Genomic DNA, 20,332 nt, shown 5'->3' on the forward strand with positions numbered 1-20,332 from the left:
AGGCACCTCTTCACAGGGTGGCATCAGAGAGAATGAGTGCCAGCAGGGGAAATGCCAGATGCTTATAAAACCATCAGATCTCGTGAGAACTCACTATCACGAGAACAGCATGAGAGAACTGTCCCCATGATTCAATTACCTCCCACTGGGTCCCTCCCGCGACATGTTAGGATTATGGTGATTACAATTCAAGATGAGATTTGGATGGGGACACGGCCAAACCATAACAGAGGGCATGAAGAGAGATCAATTAATGGGTACACACACACACATAGAAGAAATAAGACCTAGAGTTTGATAAATCAGTAGAGTGACTATAGTTAACAATAATCTATTGTACATTTCAAATAGCTAGATGAAAATAAATTCATCCTAGAATAAACAGACGATAAATATTTGAGGTGATGGATATCCCAATTACTCTGATTTGATTTTTACACATTATATGAATATATCAAATTATCACATGTACCCCAAAATATGTACATCTATTATTTATCAATAAAAATAAAAACAATTCAAAAAAGTCATAGCGAATAATTTTTTAAAGTATACAAGCAAGAACATGGTTTATCTACAAATTCAAAATGGCATATTAATATCGTGTTTGGGGATCAAATGTGTATTAATAAGTGGATTGACATTTAACTATGTGCTGAATCCATCCAGACTGCTTCCATGGCCTGTTATTTGGAATTCTTGACTTTTGCACTTTAAAAAAATACATTCCTTTATTATTATAATTTTTGTGTTTTGTTTCTAAAAGAGGAGACATGAGCACTTTTTGGCAGCTATTTGCAAGCACTTCTTCAGAAGTAACAAGCTGTGGAAATGGATAATTTTATTCTCAATAAAGGAAAAGCCAAGTTGGATAAAAACTTTTTATCCATATAAAATATTTTAATCCATATCCACTATCTATATAGTGCATATTCCTTTTCATCCTTTTAACTTTTATTTTGAAGAACTAGAGATATATTGATGTGCTAAGAAATGTAATATGAATGTTCCTTACAGGTATAAGGTCAAAATTCAGAATTATCATTTTTATTTCCCTCATTAGCTCATTCTATTTTTTTTTTACCATCTTAACCATTTTAAGTGTATACAGTTCAGTAGCTCATTGTATTTTAAAGTCAGTATTTTTGATGCCTCCTTTCTGAACCCAATAATCCATTGTGAGAATAAGTTAGACAATTGAATAAAAATAATTGAAAGCTGTAAAATGGTCAAAACCCCCATAGCAGATGAGGCCGTCACCTGAGTGACAAAAGAACCAAGTGACTGATGCTGGAACAGGCCTGCTACTAACAGGCACAGGATCTTGACTGCCCCAAACAGCTAGTCAACATTTGGAGGCTTTTACAGTTGAAATGAAAACAGATTCCACTATTATTTTTTAAAAATCATAAACCTCAGAACACTTTCACAAACCCCGGAATATTCTTAGTACCAAAACTGAAGTTGGAAGTCTTAGATTCATATCGTGGTTCCACCTCCCCCTAGCTCTGTGACTTGAGCAAGTTATTTTCTTTTTCTTTTTCCAGTGCTCAGTTTGTGAATATACACGTGAGGATTTAAAATATCTACCCAGTGAGCCTGGCCAGTCTACAATCTGGGCACACCACAGTCAGATGCAAAGACAGGGAGAATGTCAACTTGAACTTGGCTTAAGTTGTTCTCACTTCAGTTTATCATCAAACCAGCAGATGGATAAAAGCTGTGCAAAGAATAAAAGTGATAATAACCCAAATAAGTGAACAGATGTAGCTCGTCAAAGCAGCTCTAACAGAGTGAGGAGTCTGCCAGGTCAGAGAAACAAAAAAAAAGTCTAAACTCATTATATCATTAGGTTGGGGCAGGGCCATTTCACAATAGCAGTGGTTTTCAAAGTAAGGTCCCCAGACCATATTTGACCTGGGTATTTGTGAGAAATACAAATTCTTGAGCCCCAGCCCAGACCTACTGAATCAGGAACTTTGGGGCTGAGTCCCAACAATTTGTGTTTTAACAAGCCCTCGGGGGCATTCTGATTGGAAGCTCAAGTGTGAGAACCTGCATTAAGGCATGAGGCAATTCTTTTGGAACTGGTTTCATGTTCTTGTTATTTTTCTCATGGGTCTGATTACCACCCAGGGAGACTGTTAGGATAAAATCCTATGTGGTAAGAACATTCAAAAGCCCCTTCTGATAAAGGCATGAGGTTATATAAGTAAATAATAGCACTGGCCAAAAAAAGAAAAAAGAAAAAATCTCAAGTGGAATTGGAAATGCTTCGTTATCTGCAAAGCCCTATACAAACATAAAGGGTTTGCTTCTCGCAGGAGAAACGCTAATGGCTACGAATTTAACGACCAGTTCTGCACAGCACTGGCCAATTCAGCCCTATAACAGGTACAAGATTGAGCTATCCCAAAAGGCAATGGCCGGTAGGATCCTTTCCCTCTGGCCTTTGGTGATCACTTGCATTTTTATATGTGAAGGAGGAATAGATGGTGCGTCAAGAGCCTGCTAGCTTGAACTATTTGCCTGGGCCCCAGTCTCCAGGAACATCTTCCTGGTTTGCTGTAAACAGCAATGTCCAACAGAACTTTCTGTGATGATTCTACAGCCCACACTAGGCTACACTGTCCACTGTGCTAGCTACTAGCCACATGTAGCATTTATGACTAGTGCAATAAAGAAACTGCCTTTTTAATTTTATTTCATCTTAATTTGAATCTCTACATGCGGGATGTAGTTATACTAAAACATAATTATTCTTTGTTTACCTGAAATTCAAATATACTTGGGCAACCCGTATTTTTATTTAGTAAACCTGGCAACCTCGGTTAAAGATTATCAGTGACATTGACATTAACTCCTCCCATGGAAAGTTTCAGAGATTTTCGCCCATGACCAGAGGAAGCAGATTTGATCTCACTTTGGTCAGAAAGGGCATGGTGTTCTTTTTCGAAGAAAATTTTTGAAGGAATAGTGGCTGAGAAAATCAGTGTAACAGATGACTAGAAATACAAAATTGCACTATCATTCGTATACTCATGCTTATTTCTCTGCAACTGAATCCATTCTCCACAGACAGGTTTCAATGGGAAATGGAAGGCAGTCCAAAGAGCCTAATTCAGTCCGGGACAATTCTGGGCTTGGAGCGTGGTCCTAGGTATTACGGAGGAGCAGAGAGGAATGGTATCTATAGGTCATGCAAAGAAAGGATTGTAAAGCAAACCTTCCCTTCTTAATTGCTTAATCTCTTAATCACCTCAATGACTGATTACCTTATGAAAGTAATCATGAGATTGAAAAAAATAAGACCAAGATTCTTGCCTTATGACTATGCTTATGCTTTTGCTTTGCTTCAAAGACAAACAAAAAAAAGTATGGTGACCAGAATATTACTAGTTCTCAGACAATATTTTCTGGCTGGGTGTGGTGGCACATGCCTGTAATCCCAGCACTATGGGAGACTGAGGCGGAAGGATCGCTTGAACCCAGGAGTTCAAGACTAGCCTGGGCAATGAGAAAAATTAGCCGATCATGGATGAGCGCACCTGTAATGCCAGCTACTCCAGCTGAGGCTGAGGTGGGAGGATCGCTTGAGCCCAGAAGGCCAAGGCTCCAGTGAGCCGAGACCATGTCACTGCACTCTAACCTGGCAACAAAGTGAGGCTCTGTCTCAAAAACAATAATAATATTATTATTTTGCTGACAACCCTATAATTTCAAGATGTGATCAAATACAGATGCCTTTATCCCTCTACACACTCTAGCCCTCACTTTTTGCCATAACTATCTCCTCTTTTAAGAGACATTGACAAGAAATCAGTTCTTAAGGCCTCTAAGCTCATCTTTGATATAATAAAGAAGGTATGATTTTGCAGTTACTTATTAAGTAGATATTTGATAACATTATTTTTAACTAGAGGAAAGGATTTTGAAACTGACACTCCTTCCCCAGGAATAGCAAAGGAACATGGTGTTTTTATTAACTAAACAGCATTCCAAGAGTTGATTCTTACAAAATTCACGTCTTCCGTTTTCCAATAATTTTTAGGTCAAAGAGTAATGGTTGTAGTTTTCCTCTTTCAAAAGAAGGTTTTGATGTAACAAACATAGCCAGCAGGTTTAAAAAATGAGTTTTAATAGCATTGTGTCTAAACCATCACCTTTGATGTTTTCCTATTTTCTCTATGGCCTAAAATACTCACATGGATATAATTTTAGCTTTGGAGATCTGATGACTTGGGAACCAATGGGTCTCCAGCAAGAGATTATTAGCGGATGCAATTGTTCTCCTCTCTCTCTTCTCTCCCCTCTCATGGGGTCTTTCTCTATCTTTTCTACCCATTTCCCTATGAAAAGGTATTGAGTCTGGAAGACAGCCGGCATTCTAGTATTTGAATGGTTTAAATGGGTTGAAATTTCAATAACGCAGGTTTAAATTTGGAATTACAGCATTCACCTTGGAGGGCCACCATGTGATTTGCATCCAGACAGGTTCTCAAAGTGTGGATGGTCCCCGATCCAGCAGCAGCAGCAACACCTGGGAACTTGGAAATGCTCATTCTCGGGGCCCATCCACCCAGACCTACTTGGTTGACTTCAGTTACCTGAGTATTCTATCCTTTTAAAAAAAAAGACTTTCATGCTTCTCTTTCTTTCTTCAGAGTAGAAGAGTAGATCATCCTTCTCACTGGCACATTCAGACTCTTCTCCATAGAGTAGAGCATTTTTCAAAGAGTGTATGGTCCCAGGACCACCAGCATCAGCATCCCTGGGAACTTGTTAGAGATGCAAATTCTCACGCCCCACCCCAGACCTGCTGTATCAGACACTCAGATGGTGGGGTTCAGCAATCTGGGTTTTAACAAGCCCCCTTGCGATTCCAATGCATGGTTGGGTCTGAGGAACAATGAGATAAGAGCATTTCCTGCTATTGAGCCTATTCTATGACTTAGATTTATTCTGAGATACCAAACAGCTACTGCAGCCCTATTAAAAAAGCCCTGTGAGTAGTTTACAAGCCCATGGGATTGGATTCTTTTGTCAGTCTGCCTTATCCTCAAAAAGGTATTAAAAACAGTAAACACCATTCACAATATTACTCTGCAGTATAAATCTGTCTCTCAAGAGGATTCACTGGAGGGAGGGTGTCTGAACCAGCTGTGTGGGATCTGTGTGGATGAGATTGCAAGTGGGGAGAGTCGTGGATTTGAAAATGCCTCCTTTCCTCCTTAATGTAGGGGTGTGTTTGTGTGTGTGTGTGTGTGTGTGTGTGTGTTTAAATTAGGTTGGTAGAACAGTCTGCCAAGATTCGAATCTACTGGGGTATGAAAGCCCATTTTTATAGTCCACCCATTGTGGCCTATCATTGAACTCTTGATCTTTTTTTAAAACCATACAAATGTGAGTTTCCTTATTTAAAAAACAAGTAAGTACAATTTGGTGACTATTCACTACATCATGCTATGCTCTACATATGATCCTTAATATGCATTATCTCTATCAGTCATCACAGCAACTTGGGGAGGTTGGAACGCTAAAATCCATTTTATAGATGAGGACACAGAGGAGGCTTATACAGATGAAGCAGTTTGCCCAAGGTAAGTAGACAGCAAGCATCAAGAGTCAGGATCTGAAAAGCCACTGTTTCAACGATGCTATGCCACCTCATGTGAACTTTGCATTTTCTGATTTGATCAGGGAAGACAAGGACCATGCACTAAATGTTGAAAAATGACACATCCAATGGATGGAAAAGATATTTTAATCTGAGTGTAATTGGTTTGGGATTGAGCTGTCCTTTTCAAACTTGACTGTGTATACAAATCACCTGGGAACCTTATTAAAAAGCAGATCCCACTGGACGTGGTGGCGCACTCCCGTAATCCCAGGGCTTTGGGAGGCCAAGGCAGGAGGATCACTTGAGGCCAGGAGCTTGAGACCAGCCTGGGCAACATAGAGAGATCTAGTCTCCACAAAATAAATAAATAAATAAATAAATAAAATGCAGATCCTGATTCAGCAGGTTTGTGGTAGAGCCTGAGATTCACATTTTTTTTCATTAAAAAATAGTGCTCTTTATTATAAATTACTGAAATGTTTCTTTTCTGAATATAAATATAAATATGTGCAAAGTTTAACTTGGATTAGGATTTTATTGAGTTCTTCAAGTATCTCCTAATAGCCTCGAGGGCCTGAGTAGGCGGGAGGAGAGAGGACTGGAGGTGGAATCTTTATAAAAGACACAGTGATTGAGGCAGATTGTAAACATTATTAAAAAAACAAGAAACGAACAAAAAATAGAGGAAAAAACCACCCCAACACATAACTGCCCTGTCCAGCCCAATACCTGACACAGAAAACTTTGTGTTTGTTTAGTTGCACCACTCCCCGCCCCCGCCCCCAACACACACACAAACTGTTCCAGGTAATTCAACACTGCTACATTCCTATAATTTGTCACTGATCAGTGCTATGGCAGCAGTCAGTGTCTCTGATGACCTCCAGCCTCCCCCACCCAGGCAGGAGGGAGGGCTGTGCAGGGCTGGGGGCAGTGGGACCTAGTGGCTCTGCTCTGGCCACAAGGCGCCTGACTGGCCAATACTTACTGAGCTAACACTTCCAGTGCTCAGCTGGAAGGCATGGGTTTCCGTCCCCTCCCCACTTCCCTGACTGTGGGCTGGCTGAGTCCTTCAGCCTCTCCATGCATCCAGGCTGAGTGTGTGGCTTTTCTATGCTGGGTCCCTCCCCATGGGACAGGGAGCATTTAAGGCGAATGAGAGTCACATTTTTAACCGGCTCCCAGGTGATACCTCTGCTGCTGAGCTGCAGACATTTCAAGTAGCAGGAGATAAGATACAGTGTTTCTAAACGTCTTGTTCATGTATAATATCATTTGATCCTTACCTAAGCCCTGTGAAGTAGCCATTATTATATCTACCTCTTAGATGAAGAAGTTGTGAACTCTCAATCTTTAATTTAAAAGGTGAATGCTAATGTAGCTCCTCAGTGCATTTATACTATCAACGAATCTAGGGGTATTCTTTCAAGTACAGTGGGTATAAAGCATGGTTTGACCCCCAGGCTCTCCCCCTCCAATTCCTCCTTCGCATTCCTGCCTCATAAACTATGCTAAACCACAGCTCCAATCATAGCCTTTCTCCCCCAGTGGTGGCTCCCCAATATTTCCCAAATTAACTTCATATTTCTCATTTGGCATTTAAGACTGAAACTGTAGATTTTACATTGAATTGTATGAAATTGCCATTTTAATGGGGCAAAAGTATCAAATATCAGCAATCTGATATGGTTCGACCTAATATTATCTACCTCATATTTACTTTGTTAAACTTCTCTATAGCCTTTCTTTTCCATATTGTTTTTTTTTTTGTTTGTTTTTTTGTTTTGTTTTGTTTTGTTTTTTGAGATACATTCTCACTCTGTCACCCAGGCTGGAGTGCAGTGGTGTGATCTGGGCTGACTGCAATCTTTGCCCCCGGGTTCAAGCAATTCTCCCACCTCAGCCTCCCCAAGTAGCTGGGACTACAGGTGCGTGCCACCCTGCTCAGCTAATTTTTTAATTTTTTGGTAGAGACAGGATTTACCATGTTGGCCAGACTGGTCTTGAACTCCTGACCTCAAGTGATCTGCCTGACTTGGCCTCCCAAAGTGCTGGGATTACAGGTATGAGCCACTGCACCTGGCCCATATTGTAATTTTTAAGCTTCTTGGAATTTTAATACTTAACCTGCTAATGACCAGCCCCAACTTCTGGTGAAAAAAATCTCAGAAAAATAAAGAGAAAATGTTCCCTCTTCCCTGCAGCTTCAGAGAAGCAGACACTATTATGTGACACACAGCCAGTTCCATGTCATAAAATTCGAATGGGGAACATTCATGCAAGTATCTATCCCACTCTCCTTGCCAGTGTGGAGGCTTGGATGAAAGGCCATAATCCTAGTCTGATTTGTTACTATAAAATAGTCCTTGGAAGTGTTCTTCTAAAGAAATGTATCTCTTAAGTTACCTGGATATCAGAGTGTGTTGCTATGTCCTGTGAAATGGCACCTATAACACCTAAAAGTCTGCAACTCTGGTTGGATAGTCATCTTATTAAATAATGTGTTGCTCTGGTAATAATAATATGGACATTGTCAATTCTGTTTCCACAAGGTAACAAATATTTCTGTTAGAAGCCTTTGTTAAGTGGAAGAAGGGCTTTACAATTTCTTTTTCCCCCTTTAGGCACTGTCAATCCTGTGACTCTGTTGGCTTCCTTATTCTTTTTCTTTTTTCTTTCTTTCTTTCTTTTTTTTTTTTTTTTCCAACAGGGTCTCAGGGTCTCACTCTGTCACCCAGGCTGCAGTGCAGTGGTGCAATCATGGCTCACTGCAGCCTCCTTGGGCAAGCAATTCTCCCACCTCAGCCTCCCGAGTAGCTGGGACTACAGGCACACACCACCATACCTAGTTAATTTTTTTTTTTTGAGAGAGAGAAACGGAGTTTCGTCATGTTGCCCAGGCTGGTCTCAAACTTCTGAGCTCAAGCAATCCGCCTACCTCAGCCTCCCAAAGTGATGAGATTACAGGTGTGAGCCACCATGCCCCACCTGGCTTCCTAATTCAAACAGTAGAATCTGTCTCGTTTAAATTACCAAGAAGATCCATGCTATGGAGCCAGCCTATCTTAGCCCTTTCCTTCACTTCTGCTCTGCACATACACCATGCTATAGATAGCGCCTCTTCTGCGCTGATCATCCTCCACTGTTCCTTTGCTCGTGTGATTCCTCTACTTAGAACACCTTCTTCCCGCCCCCATCTAAACCTATAAAAATCCAAGCCAAGGTCACCTGAAGGTCACCTCCTTTGTGAAGCCTTCCCCAATTCCACCCAGTAAGATTTATTTTAAATGATATTTGTCATAGTCTCCTTGATGTTAAATCATTTGTTTATTTCCCTTCTCTCTCTGAGTAGACTTTAATCCCACTGAAGACAGAGAATGTGCCCTACTCTTCCCCACAAGTACCTAGCAAAAGGCCTTGCATGTAAGCATGCTCTTAATACTTTAAAAAATGACACTGAAGGCCAGGCACGGTGGCTCACACCTGTAATCCCAGCACTTTGGGAGGCCGAGGCGGGCAGATCACATGAGGTCAGGAGTTCGAGACCAGCCTGGCCAACATGGCAAAACCCCGTCTCTACTAAAAATACAAAATATCAGCCAGGCATGGTGGTGGGCGCCTGTAATCCCAGCTACTCAGAAGGCTGAGGCAGGAGAATCGCTGGAACCCAGGAGGCGGAGGTTGCAGTGAGCTGAGATTGCACCACTGCACTCCAGCCTGGGTGAGAGAGCGGGACTCGGTGTCACAAAAAAAAAAAAAAAAAAAAAAAAAAAGACATTGAAGAAGTTTCCCTACAACCGGTATTAAGGGTCATCTTGATGTAATTGACCTCTAAAACCAAACCCCTCTTCTTCTCCACCATACCCTGAAGATGATAGGGCCTGACTCATTGTCATCCTCTTCAACACTATGCCAGCAGTATGAATTCTTGATGATTTTAGTATCCACATAGATAATCCTTCCAGTAGCCTGGGCCTTCAGTTCCTTAACCTCCTCTCCTGCAAAGATCCTGCTAGACACCAACCACAGGCAATCATTCCCATGGTTTTACAGTAGAACTCATCATTATCAACAACCATAAGGGCCTCCATAATCTCAACTTCAAACCTCCCACTCTCCAAACACTGCCAAACAATCATTTCAAAATAACTGGCTTCTCAGGGAGTATGAAAAAGATACATAGCTCCAAATACCACTTGTTAAAAATCACCCCGTTCCCCTTCCCCTTCTTACTTCCGGTGGAAGCTTTAACATTTCTGTAGAACAGCCGCTTACAGCACAAGAGTAATCCTGCTTAGAAGAAGGCAGGGCATTAGGGGATTTGTTTTGAAGCTCTATTTGCATAACACTTTACACAATTCTTAGAGAACATCACTTTTCCATATCAAAGAATGCGCTCCATAGCGGTGACAGGCTTAGAGAGCTAAAGTTTCTCAAGCTGCCTCCCGCTTCACACTGACTTTCTCAAGTCTTAACGATAAACTCATTAGAGTTTATCAGACTCACCCAAAACAGTCCTTCCAAAACCTGTCTCACCAGCCATAGGCCTCATCGCTTTTCCTTCTGCTCTTTCCCATTGGAAATTGGGAGGGCAAAGCCAGACATTTTAAATAGGCAAGGATGGGAGGCTGGGAAGCACTGTGTGTGTGTGAGTGTGCTCGTGCGTGTGTTCGCGCGTGCGTGTGTGCGTGCTTGTGTGTGCGTATTTGTGTGCGTGTGTGCGTGTGCGCACGCGCCTGTGTGTGCTTGTGTATGTGCGTGCGTGTGCGTGTGTGTGGCGCTCACGCATAGGACTTTTCCTGTTGTCCCAGAGTTGCCAAAGGCGGAAACAAAAAGCATCAGGAGCTCCCACATCCTAACGAGAGGCTGCAACGAGCCAGCAGACACGTTCTCAGAGAGTACTAAGAGATGGCAGAACTGGCCCTATTTGGACTCTGACCGTTCCCTTCAACCATCCTTCTCCAGCCTCTGTAGCTACAGGAGGATGGGGAGGGGAGGGAGAGAAGTTGAGTGCTCCTAGGGAGGGGCTTTTCTTTTCTTGGGACAGAGTAGGAGGGGATGGGGAAGGGAGTGCTGGGACTCCCCTGCTCTCCCAAGCCAAGAGTTGTATGTAGAAGGAAGACCTCTAAGAGGGTCGCTCCGGGAGAGTGGGAGGTCTGCATGAAGGCAAAGTTGGCATCCAATTTTACTGCCTGGGCTCTTGTGGAGCTGCACAGAACCGCAGGCCCACACTGGACCACCCTGGAGCCTTGGGAACTGTGGGCGAGCTTGACAAATATTCTTTGAGGGACGTGTTGTGTGTGAACCTGGAGTCTGGTGCCCCCTTGTGGTCTAGAGATATCTGAACGTGACCGGTTCAAAAGGTACTGAGGGGGCGGTGTGCCTGGAAAGCAAATGGGAGCATCACTCCCACCTTGATCCCGTGAGCCTACAGCTTCTGAATTTGGAAAGGCTCCACAGGAAGGAGTACAGGGCTTACTTAGAAAGCCGCTCTTCAAGAGGCCTCAGAGGAGTCCGAATCCAAGTGAAGTTCAACACCATCGCCTCAGAAAAATGGACCAGCCCCGTGCTCAGAGACCCTTCACCTCACTCGGCAAATCAGAGCTTCACACCTGGAAAAGGACCATTTTCACAGGAAGATTTCTCTCTCCCTTCTCTCGTCCTCCCCCACCCCCCAGGGAATACGATGTTGAAATTGTAATTGGGACTGTCAGCTTTACCAACCAAGAGAGTCCAGCAAGTCATGAGGTCCACCCAAGGTGTCATTAAAGGATGGGAAAAGGGACTTGGTGATGCATGGTTGAAAGCAGTGATTGGGAAAAATAAAATGGTTTCACCTGTATAGTCCACCGCTGAGTTGAGACTCATCAATACATCAGTTATACGTACCCAGGCACAAGGCATAGACTTTGGAAGCAGACAGAAAGGGAGCTGAAAAATTGTGCCACTTAATAGCTTTATTGCCTCAGGCAAGGCCTATCTGAGCCCATTTCTTCACTTGCAAGTAAGGATAATCATACTAATGGACATTATGACTAGGTTATTAAAAGGATTAGAGGCAGCATATATAAATGAATAGAAGCTACTACTTATTGATGGATGTGTTGACACATAGAGGGGCTGTTCCCAGTTTCCCAAGACAAAAGACAAATAAAAAGAACTAGTAAAGTAGAAAGAAAAAATAAGAAGTGAGGAATGCTGAAGTGCTAACCATAAATGTAAACGCAGTGATTTGAGCTACAAATTTGGTTTTGAGTTTCCTGGCAGCTGAGGCACAAAGAGAAACCTCAAAACTTGCACAACTACAGTTATCAGAAAGGAGGAAGGATGCCTTCTCAGGAGAGACAAAGCTTTTCCTGGCTCCAAATTTCAAAAGCAACATCTCTGAAGTTTTTCTGCATTGGCTTGTAAATTACCTGAAACCTTGACTAATCTTTACCAAGTGGTTTCTAAAGCTTCAGAACTAGTGATGTAGTAATTGGGACTGGGACAAATTATTGAAGGTGAATGACCTAGATCTCTATACTCTGGATCACAATGGTATTCTGCGGCAATTACTCTCCTATAATTCTTTAAATTCTCTCAGTTGAGCTTTCCTTGCTACATTCATTGTGAGATTCTCACCCCTTAAACTCACCCCTTCTACCTCAAAGAAATGTTTTTATTTCCAACTCATGCAGAAGCTTCAGACTGAGGACAGATTTAAATAAAAGTATAGATATATTTTTAGATGAAATAGCTACATTCAAAAGGCTCTTCTCTTTCCCAGGTGTAATTTCGGCCTACGAAAGTCACACTGCTCTCCCTTCAAAGGCTACAGTCCCCTTTCCGGGGCATTAGCACATGAAGTAAACAGCCTTTGCAAAACAGTGCTACAGGTGAACTTTCCCACCCCAAATGCAGGGGCACCTCCACTAATCTGCATATGCTAACGTGGGTTTCCAGGGAAGCTGCCAAAAATAAGCTCCTGTCCTCCCTCACCTTTACTTTAATCCCCACATAGGTTTTGCTTTTACCATATGGTAATTATTTCCAAATCACAAGTGCAAACACTCACTCTGATTGGAAAATTAGCAGATTTCAAACTCAGGTAATTTGTCCCTAATGAGGAACTTGTTGAACTGAATTTAACAATTAACTCACACACCCTTTGCTGCCTGCAGCTATGGGAGTAAAGCAGGGAAGACGGAAGGGCAAGTCGAAGGCTGGGGCCTGGACTTCGAGTACAAGATAAAGGTTGGGATGGGGGGAAGGTGTGTTAATGGGGCTGTAGGAATATCAGGAACTTGACTATTCAAATGGACATAGTATCTATGAATTCATATATAAGTGAATTTCAAACATATGCCGAAGTAGAATAGTATAATGAGTCTCCATATACCCATCAACCAGCTCCCACAAATATCAACTCATGGCTGATCAGGTTTCACTTCTGCAGGAGGAGCTAGAGACCCAGAAGATGCACAGGAAGGAGGTGCAAAAGGAAGAATAAAAGTACGGTGCCGGCCGGGCGCGGTGGCTCACGCCTGTAATCCCAGCACTTTGGGAGGCCGAGGCGGGTGGATCACCTGAGGTCAGGAGTTCGAGACCAGCCTGGCCAACATGGTGAAACCCTGTCTCTACTAAAAATACAAAAATTAGCTGGGCGTGGTGGTGGGCACCTGTAATCCCAGCTGCTCGGGAGACTGAGGCAGGAGAATCACTTGAACCCGGGAGGAGGAGGCTGCAGTGAGCTGAGATCACGCCACTGCTCGCCAGCCTGAGCGACAGAGCAAGACTTCATCTCAAAAAAAAAAAGTGCAGCACCTCTCCTCTCTCCCACTCCCTTAGGTTCCAAGCACTTTAGAGTAGATACGGGTTGGTGAGTTGACTGCTGGGAAAATGAGTGTCCTCCTGGTAGGTATTTTGCATATGGCTGTGCACAGCCTGGCAAAAGGCTGACCTTTTCCACTCTCCTTGCTCCATGGCTGGGGCCACTTGATCTTTAGCTGCAGACCCTGGCCCAGGTGACTATAGGCCATGAGGATTTCAAGAAGCTCCAGCCCACTACATGCATCAGCATCATAAATCTCACTCCGCCTGTGTGCCCCAAACCCAGGTCATGCCTGATGCTCTGTCCCCATAATCTGCTTTGCTCCTGTCCCTCTAGAACTGCGCTGACCCACACAATAGCCACTATCCATACATGACTATTAAGCACTTGAAATGTGACTAGCGAGACTGAGGAACTAATTTTAAATTTTATGTACTTTTAATTAATTTAAATTTTAAAACTGGTACTTGATTCAATTATGGGAAAACTTCCAAGTATGTTTGGAAAGTGAATCTACATTTTCAACTGTAAGGTTTACAAAATCTAAATACAGATCAAATATTTGATGAAAATTTGATATATGAATTGAGAGTCTCTGGAGTTGGAAGCCTTATGTAAAATGTCTCATTGAGAATTTTAAAATATTGATAAGATAGGAATGATATTTGGGATATATTTGGTTAAATAGAAATTATTATTCAAAGTAATGTCTCATTTCTTTTTACTTTAAAAAATGTAACTACTAGAAAATTTAAAATTATATAGGGGTCTCATATTATGCTTCTATTGGATAGCACTGCTCTAGGGCTAGGGTCCTCTCTTCACTTGCAATTATCCTCAAGGAATATAATCCTGTTCCCAAATTCCCACCCTGTGACAAAGGCTCAATTCCGCCTGACATGTCCCGTTGTGCTGGGCCTACCTGGATTTTCCTGGATGCTCATCTGCAGGCCTACCTTCTCTGCAAACTGTCAGAACATTCTAGGGACAACTGCTTTCACACAACCACTTCACCATCAACGTTCTGCTGTTAAGCCCTGAAGATGCAACCTACAGAGAACTAATTTTGAACTTGTCCTGGGATAGTATCTAGGTTCTCATGATACTAAAATAAATAAAAAGTTTACTCACAAAATGTAGCCAGCTAATGTCTTCAGAAGGTACCCTGTATCAAAGTACCAAGTAGGTGGGGATAATTAGAAGGAAATCAACAAAGTTTGCCAAACAGTCATCTGAAACAAAGCTGAATTTATTTGCCTGACTGGGAAGAAAGAGCCACATCACTCAAGCACAAGTTTGGCTGGTAGCTCCATGTAGTACTTGAAAGGACCAGATAGACAACAAAGGAAGGAAGTAGACCAAATCTGATGATATTCTGAGTTCAGGTCTCTAGTTGGCACCCAAAGCTAAGGAGAAACTCTTCTTTGCAACCAGCTGTTGCACTGGTTTGCTTCTTAAAAGTGCAGGCACCATTCCCAGTTATGTTCAGGCTGCTCTGATGGACTTGGTGTCACTTGGGAAATTCGATGTGTTTGCTTGAAGTTGGTCAAATCTTTAACAGCATCGGTAGCGCATTAGTAAAAGGGTTCACCAAGTAAGATTCACTGGATACCTGTCTCTTTACTGATGTCTTTTGGAACCGCCAGATCAAATTTCCTTCTATTTCATTAAGGCAAAAAACAGAGAAATATAGATGTGTACCTAGAAAAACAAGTATTACACAGGGTGCCCTTCAAGGTTGTAAAAGAGCAAAATATGAGGTGCTAGAACAGATGCTTGTACATGAAAGCTGACAGCAGCTCTATGCACAGCGCCCAAAAGGTAGAAACAACCCAAGTGTCCATCATCAGATGAATTAATAAACAAAAATGTGCTATATACAAACAATGGAATGTTATTGAACCACAGAAAGGAATAAAGTAGCAATACATTTTACAACATGGAAGAACTTCAAAAAACATTATGCTGAGTGAAAGAGGCCAGACACAAAAGACCACATACTGTATGACTACATTTACAGGAAATACTTAGGTAAATCCATAGAAACAGAAAGCAAATTGGTGGTTGCCAGAGGCTGGGGGTGTGAAGATGACAAGCTAGTGCTTCATGGATACAAAGACTTCTTGGTGGGTGATGAAAATGTTTTGGAAACAGAAGGGGTAGTTGTACAACATCATGAATGTACTAAATGCCACTTTACAACTGTACTTTACAATGGTTGGTTGTTCTGTGATTACCCCTTAGTTGTTAAAAAGGAAAAAGAAATGGAAAACAAAAGCGCACAAAAGTTCATGTTTCTTTGAGTCTCACTGCAATGAGGGAAAAAATGAGGGAACAGAAACGGCTGAACAACTGATGATGACGCATCAACAAAGAGAAAAAGACAAAGACAAAGACAGGCATTCTACTTAAGAAACAAGGCTACAAATATTTGAAAAGCAAACCAATAAAATGGATTTTCAAATGTTTCACTATTAACTTCTTGCAAACAAACTACAAAAAATGTAAATGATCTTATAAAGAGAGAGCACACAAAACATCCAAGAAGAGCCTTTTCAAAGCCAGTGAGAGAGCCTCGCTCTGTGGATCACTAGGTGCAGACAGGGCCTTTGAAAGGGCAGGGGACTGTCACACAAGCAAATCTGCCACTAATTCTATTCCATAGCTTTGGAAGTCTCCCATGTACTCAACTGCAGTGTAACAAGCATCACTGTACTGTACTTTCTTTTCATTTTATTTTTCAAAATGAATGTGTAATAATTCCATTCCATATATTGTGCATAAACCTATTAATCTAAATACAATTACGCTCTTCTGAAAGAGGTTTCTCAGAGTTCATAGGTCACTTTCATATATATTATGTACAGTGAGACCATTTTTAAAAAGCAATGACCTTCATGTGACATGAGACAGCAGGGATAGATCGTGAGGACATTATGCCAAGTGAGATAAGCCACTCACCAAGGGACAAATGCCATATGATTCCACTTCCATGAAGTGGCCAGGGTGGTGAACTCATAGAGAAAGAAAGCAGAACAGTGGCTGCCAGGGACTGGGCAAGGGAGAATGGGGAACTGGTATTCAATGGGCATGAGTTTCAGTGTTGTAAGATGGTCTGGAAACCTGCGGCACAACTGTGGGGGTGGACTTAATACTATTGAACCGCGCACTTAAAATAGTTAAGGTGGTCCATTTTAGATTATATGTTTTTACTACCATTTAAAAAAATTTAAATTGTACTCTTCTTGTTAAAATATTAACTTAAAATTAAAATCTTGTTAAAATACTAACTTAACATTGTTGGTATTGCCATCTTGGCTTTAGAGAAATTATACACTTCAGAAGTTTAAACTCAACTTGGTTAGGATTTGGATACTTTAAAATACTATATTAAAACTAATTATATCAACAGCAACGACAACAAAAGGAGTAACTTAAGCAAAACAATGCTCCTTTAGGAGATCACTTCCCTGTTTCTAAATAAAAATCAGTGGATTGTGCTTCTGTCTAAAGTGTGTATTTTAAAATGTAAAATACCAAAACATGAGGAAAAAAACACAAAACTCAAGTAAAAACTGGGAATTCATTTGGGTCAGTGCTCCTGTGCTTTTAAAAGAGAGATAAACTACCACAAGCCTCAGGGCGCTGGAGGGGTTGGCTTGCCTCCCTTCGTCTGCACTACCGACTGGCTCGCTGCTTGCCCACCTGGATGTGGCTGCACTATCTGAACAGCGCCTGTTGCCAAAAACACTGGCTGCTGCAGGACTCTCAACTGCTGCGTCTGGAGCTGGATCGGCTGTCGCTGTGGCTGTGGATGTGGCTGCAGCGGCTGTGGCTGTGGCTGCAGCGGCTGTGGCTGCAGCAGCAGCAACTGCTGCTGCTGCCTCAAGACAGAGGGGAGCTGGATACCCTGCTGAGGAACCTGGGCAGAGCCAAGTAGACCCAACACAGCTGCCTGGGGCTGCAGACCACTACCTGCTCCAGTGGGGTTCACCATAAGAAGCTGCTGAGCAGGGAAGGCCTGCCCTTGAGTGCTCAAACGTAGTGCGGGACCCTGTGGCCCTGGCTGAGGACGGTGAGCAGCTGTGGGCTGCTGGAGCTGCTGCAGGGAAACCAGCTGATGGAACTGCTGCTGTGGGCCGGTTAGAACCATGGAGCCCTGCGGAACCTGGAGGAGTGTCAGGGGCCTAAGACCTTCAGGAGTATTTAGGAAAAACTGAAGGGGTGCTTGAGAAGATGCCTGTGCTGCACCGGGCCTTGCATCTAGTAGTGGACCTCCTGAGGACTGAAGGCCACTGCCACTGATTCCTGCAGGAGCCGGGCCAGCCAAGCCAGAGGCCTGCACAAGCTTGAAACTGCTACCCAAAGCCTGGGCTGCCCGGACTGGGCCCTCCACGTTGATGGCCTTTAGGCCAGTGGAGCCTGTCCTGACCTGAATGGCTGGGGCTATTTTTACGAATCTGGTTGGGGGCCGGGCAGCTGGACGGGGCCTGCTAGCTTGAATGAGACGCACAGAGGGCTTCTGAGAATGACTTGGTGCTGCAGAAGCAGCAGCTACAGCAGGAGCAGGAGCAGGAGCAGGAGCAGTGGCAGGAGCAGGAGCAGGAGCAGGAGCAGCAGCAGCAGCAGCAGCGGGAGACGCGGCAGAAGCCGCAGGAGCGGCAGCAGCAGCAGGAAAAGGACGCTTAAGAGAGCTGCCTGCCTGTTGTGGGGGGAAACTGGTACCTGAGGAATTCTTTCCTGAGCTTGAGGGAAGTTGGTTTCGGGGAGGTGGATGTTTCTCTCCCTTCCCCAATACTGAAGACTGGACCCACACAGGCTTAGGCTGTTCTGGTGTTTTCCATGAGGACAGCTGACTGACACTGGCTGGGCCACTGGAGCTGTGTGACATCTTGCCTGGACCTTTGACTCTGCTCTGCACCGATTCCTGGGCCTGACTCACTGCCCTCCCAGCATCAGTCTCTGACCCAGGCCTGAGACCAGCTGCATGGTCATCTGGGAAGGGCTGCCAGGGAGACTTCTGGCTCTTCTGCCTGGCTTTTTTACGGGGCCGTATTTTACCACAGAGAAGTGGATCATTAAACGACTGCATGATGCTTGGCTCGGTGTCCCAGGCCTGAGAGCCAGCTTCCCATCCAAATCCGAAAGGGTCTTCTACCTCCTGGGCTGGCCAGACTGGGAGCTGTGGCTCAGCAGCTGTGACAGGCTGACACCCTTTAGCAAGTTTCTCCACATCCACTTCCGAAGGCACGGCCAAATCCCAGGATCTGCGTTTCCACATGTCTACACAACGTCCTGCTTTAGCAATGTCCAGCTCATGAGGCTGACCTGCTTTTCTTTCTTCTTTTTGGCCAGAAGTCGACACTCTCATCTCAGGAGGAGGTGGATAGTCAGACTGCTCCTGCTGTGACCTTACAGAGGGCCACGAATACCTCTGGAGGCACCGTTTCATCGGGTCGGTATTCATCTTTTGCTTGTTGTACAGCAGCCTGTTTGCAGTGCAGGCGACTGCTACAGAAGGATCGAGACACAGTGGTTCAGCTGTCGCTAAGATCAGTTGGCTCTCAAGCTGCAGCTTGTCTTCCTGGCTCCATTTCTGGACATCTCTTGTCATCATCTTCACATCATGGGCTAAAGTCTGCATTGTTGGACGTAGGAGAATATGCCTGCTTTGGTAACCAGGAGGTTGCATATTACTGGACTGCCTGTAGTCACGAACTTCTACTATGACACACCCACTATGAAAAATGTTAACCGAAGCTTTATCAAGGACATCGGCCAAAGCAGGGGGTAATTCTTCTGCATCCAAGTAGTCGAGCAATGCCCTTTCATCATAAGGGAGTCGAATGGTCTCTGCAAAGGACCCATCTTTTCTCTGGAGCATCACAGAATACCCCTGATTGCCTGGGTATAGATTGACCAGTAAACATGGCAAGGACTCTCTCCTAACAAGCTTTTCTAACAAGTTTACATTGCTTCTCAATTCCTGAGGATCCTCAGGCTCTTTTCCACATTCTTCTACATAAATGTCATAAAGTTTTTCCTGCAGAGTTTTTCCCGCCCTAGGTGAGTATCTCCTTCTAGGAGGTCTCTGTTGGGCAATTTCAATGATATTCTCTGCGCGATCCAGAGCCTGTTCTAAATCTCGATCCATTGTAACAGAAAACAGGGCCCCTAAGAGGAGAGAAAACGCATGTGCGTGGTGAAGCAGGATGGAATTACGGCTGTCATATTAATGTACAGAACCGCAAGATGCCGCAAGTCCACACTGAGTTCAACATGGGCATCTGCCCAGAAACCCGCCCCCAGGGAAGCGCTACCCAATCTGTTTGACGGTTTCTGAAAACATCGGTACCTGAGGGGTAGTAGACCTGGCACTGGCTTCGCGTCTCGGCGTGCTGGACCGGAAGTGAGCGGGAGGGCCGGGGTCAGCTCCTGGGCACTGTCTGGGCACCTGCCCAGAAAACCGCCCCCAGGGAAGCGCTACCCAATCTGTTTGAGGGTTTCTTAAAACATCAGTACTTGAGGGGTCGTCGTCGTGGCCCGGGGCTTTGCGTGTCTGCATGCTGCACCGGAAGGGAACTGCAGGGCCGGGGTCAGCTCCTGGGCCCCGTCTTTGCGCATGCGCACTCGCTGCACCGCAGGTTCCGGGGCTCCTGCTTCTCTGGCCTCCTGGGCGCGAGGCTCACCAGCTACACTTCCGGGTCTGCTGCCAGCACTTGCACTCGACCACTTGCCATTTCACCTTGAAAGCGTACATGCAAAAGTACAGGCTACCGACGACGGTATAGATGCATCTTTCGTACGGTGCATAGAGATCAGTTTCCACAGGAATGACACTGTCGGGAAATCATGGGAAGTTGTCACTGGTCTTGGTGGAAACTTCAACAATTGTTGGC

The 20,332-nt window shown here is 43.9% G+C and overlaps 1 protein-coding gene across 1 annotated transcript; it reads right to left on the bottom strand.

Annotated features, from left to right (window-relative positions):
- Positions 1-16,747: 16,747 nt before the first annotated feature.
- LOC101006975 (putative transcription factor SPT20 homolog-like 2) lies at positions 16,748-19,664 on the bottom strand. The gene is given in 2 exon segments (XM_021932871.2): positions 16,748-19,634; positions 19,637-19,664. Coding segments are annotated over 2 exon segments (2,592 nt in total). The 3' UTR covers positions 16,748-17,070.
- Positions 19,665-20,332: the final 668 nt, after the last annotated feature.

The sequence above is a fragment of the Papio anubis genome, chromosome X, assembly GCF_008728515.1.
Source record: "Papio anubis isolate 15944 chromosome X, Panubis1.0, whole genome shotgun sequence".
Taxonomy (NCBI): domain Eukaryota; kingdom Metazoa; phylum Chordata; class Mammalia; order Primates; family Cercopithecidae; genus Papio; species Papio anubis.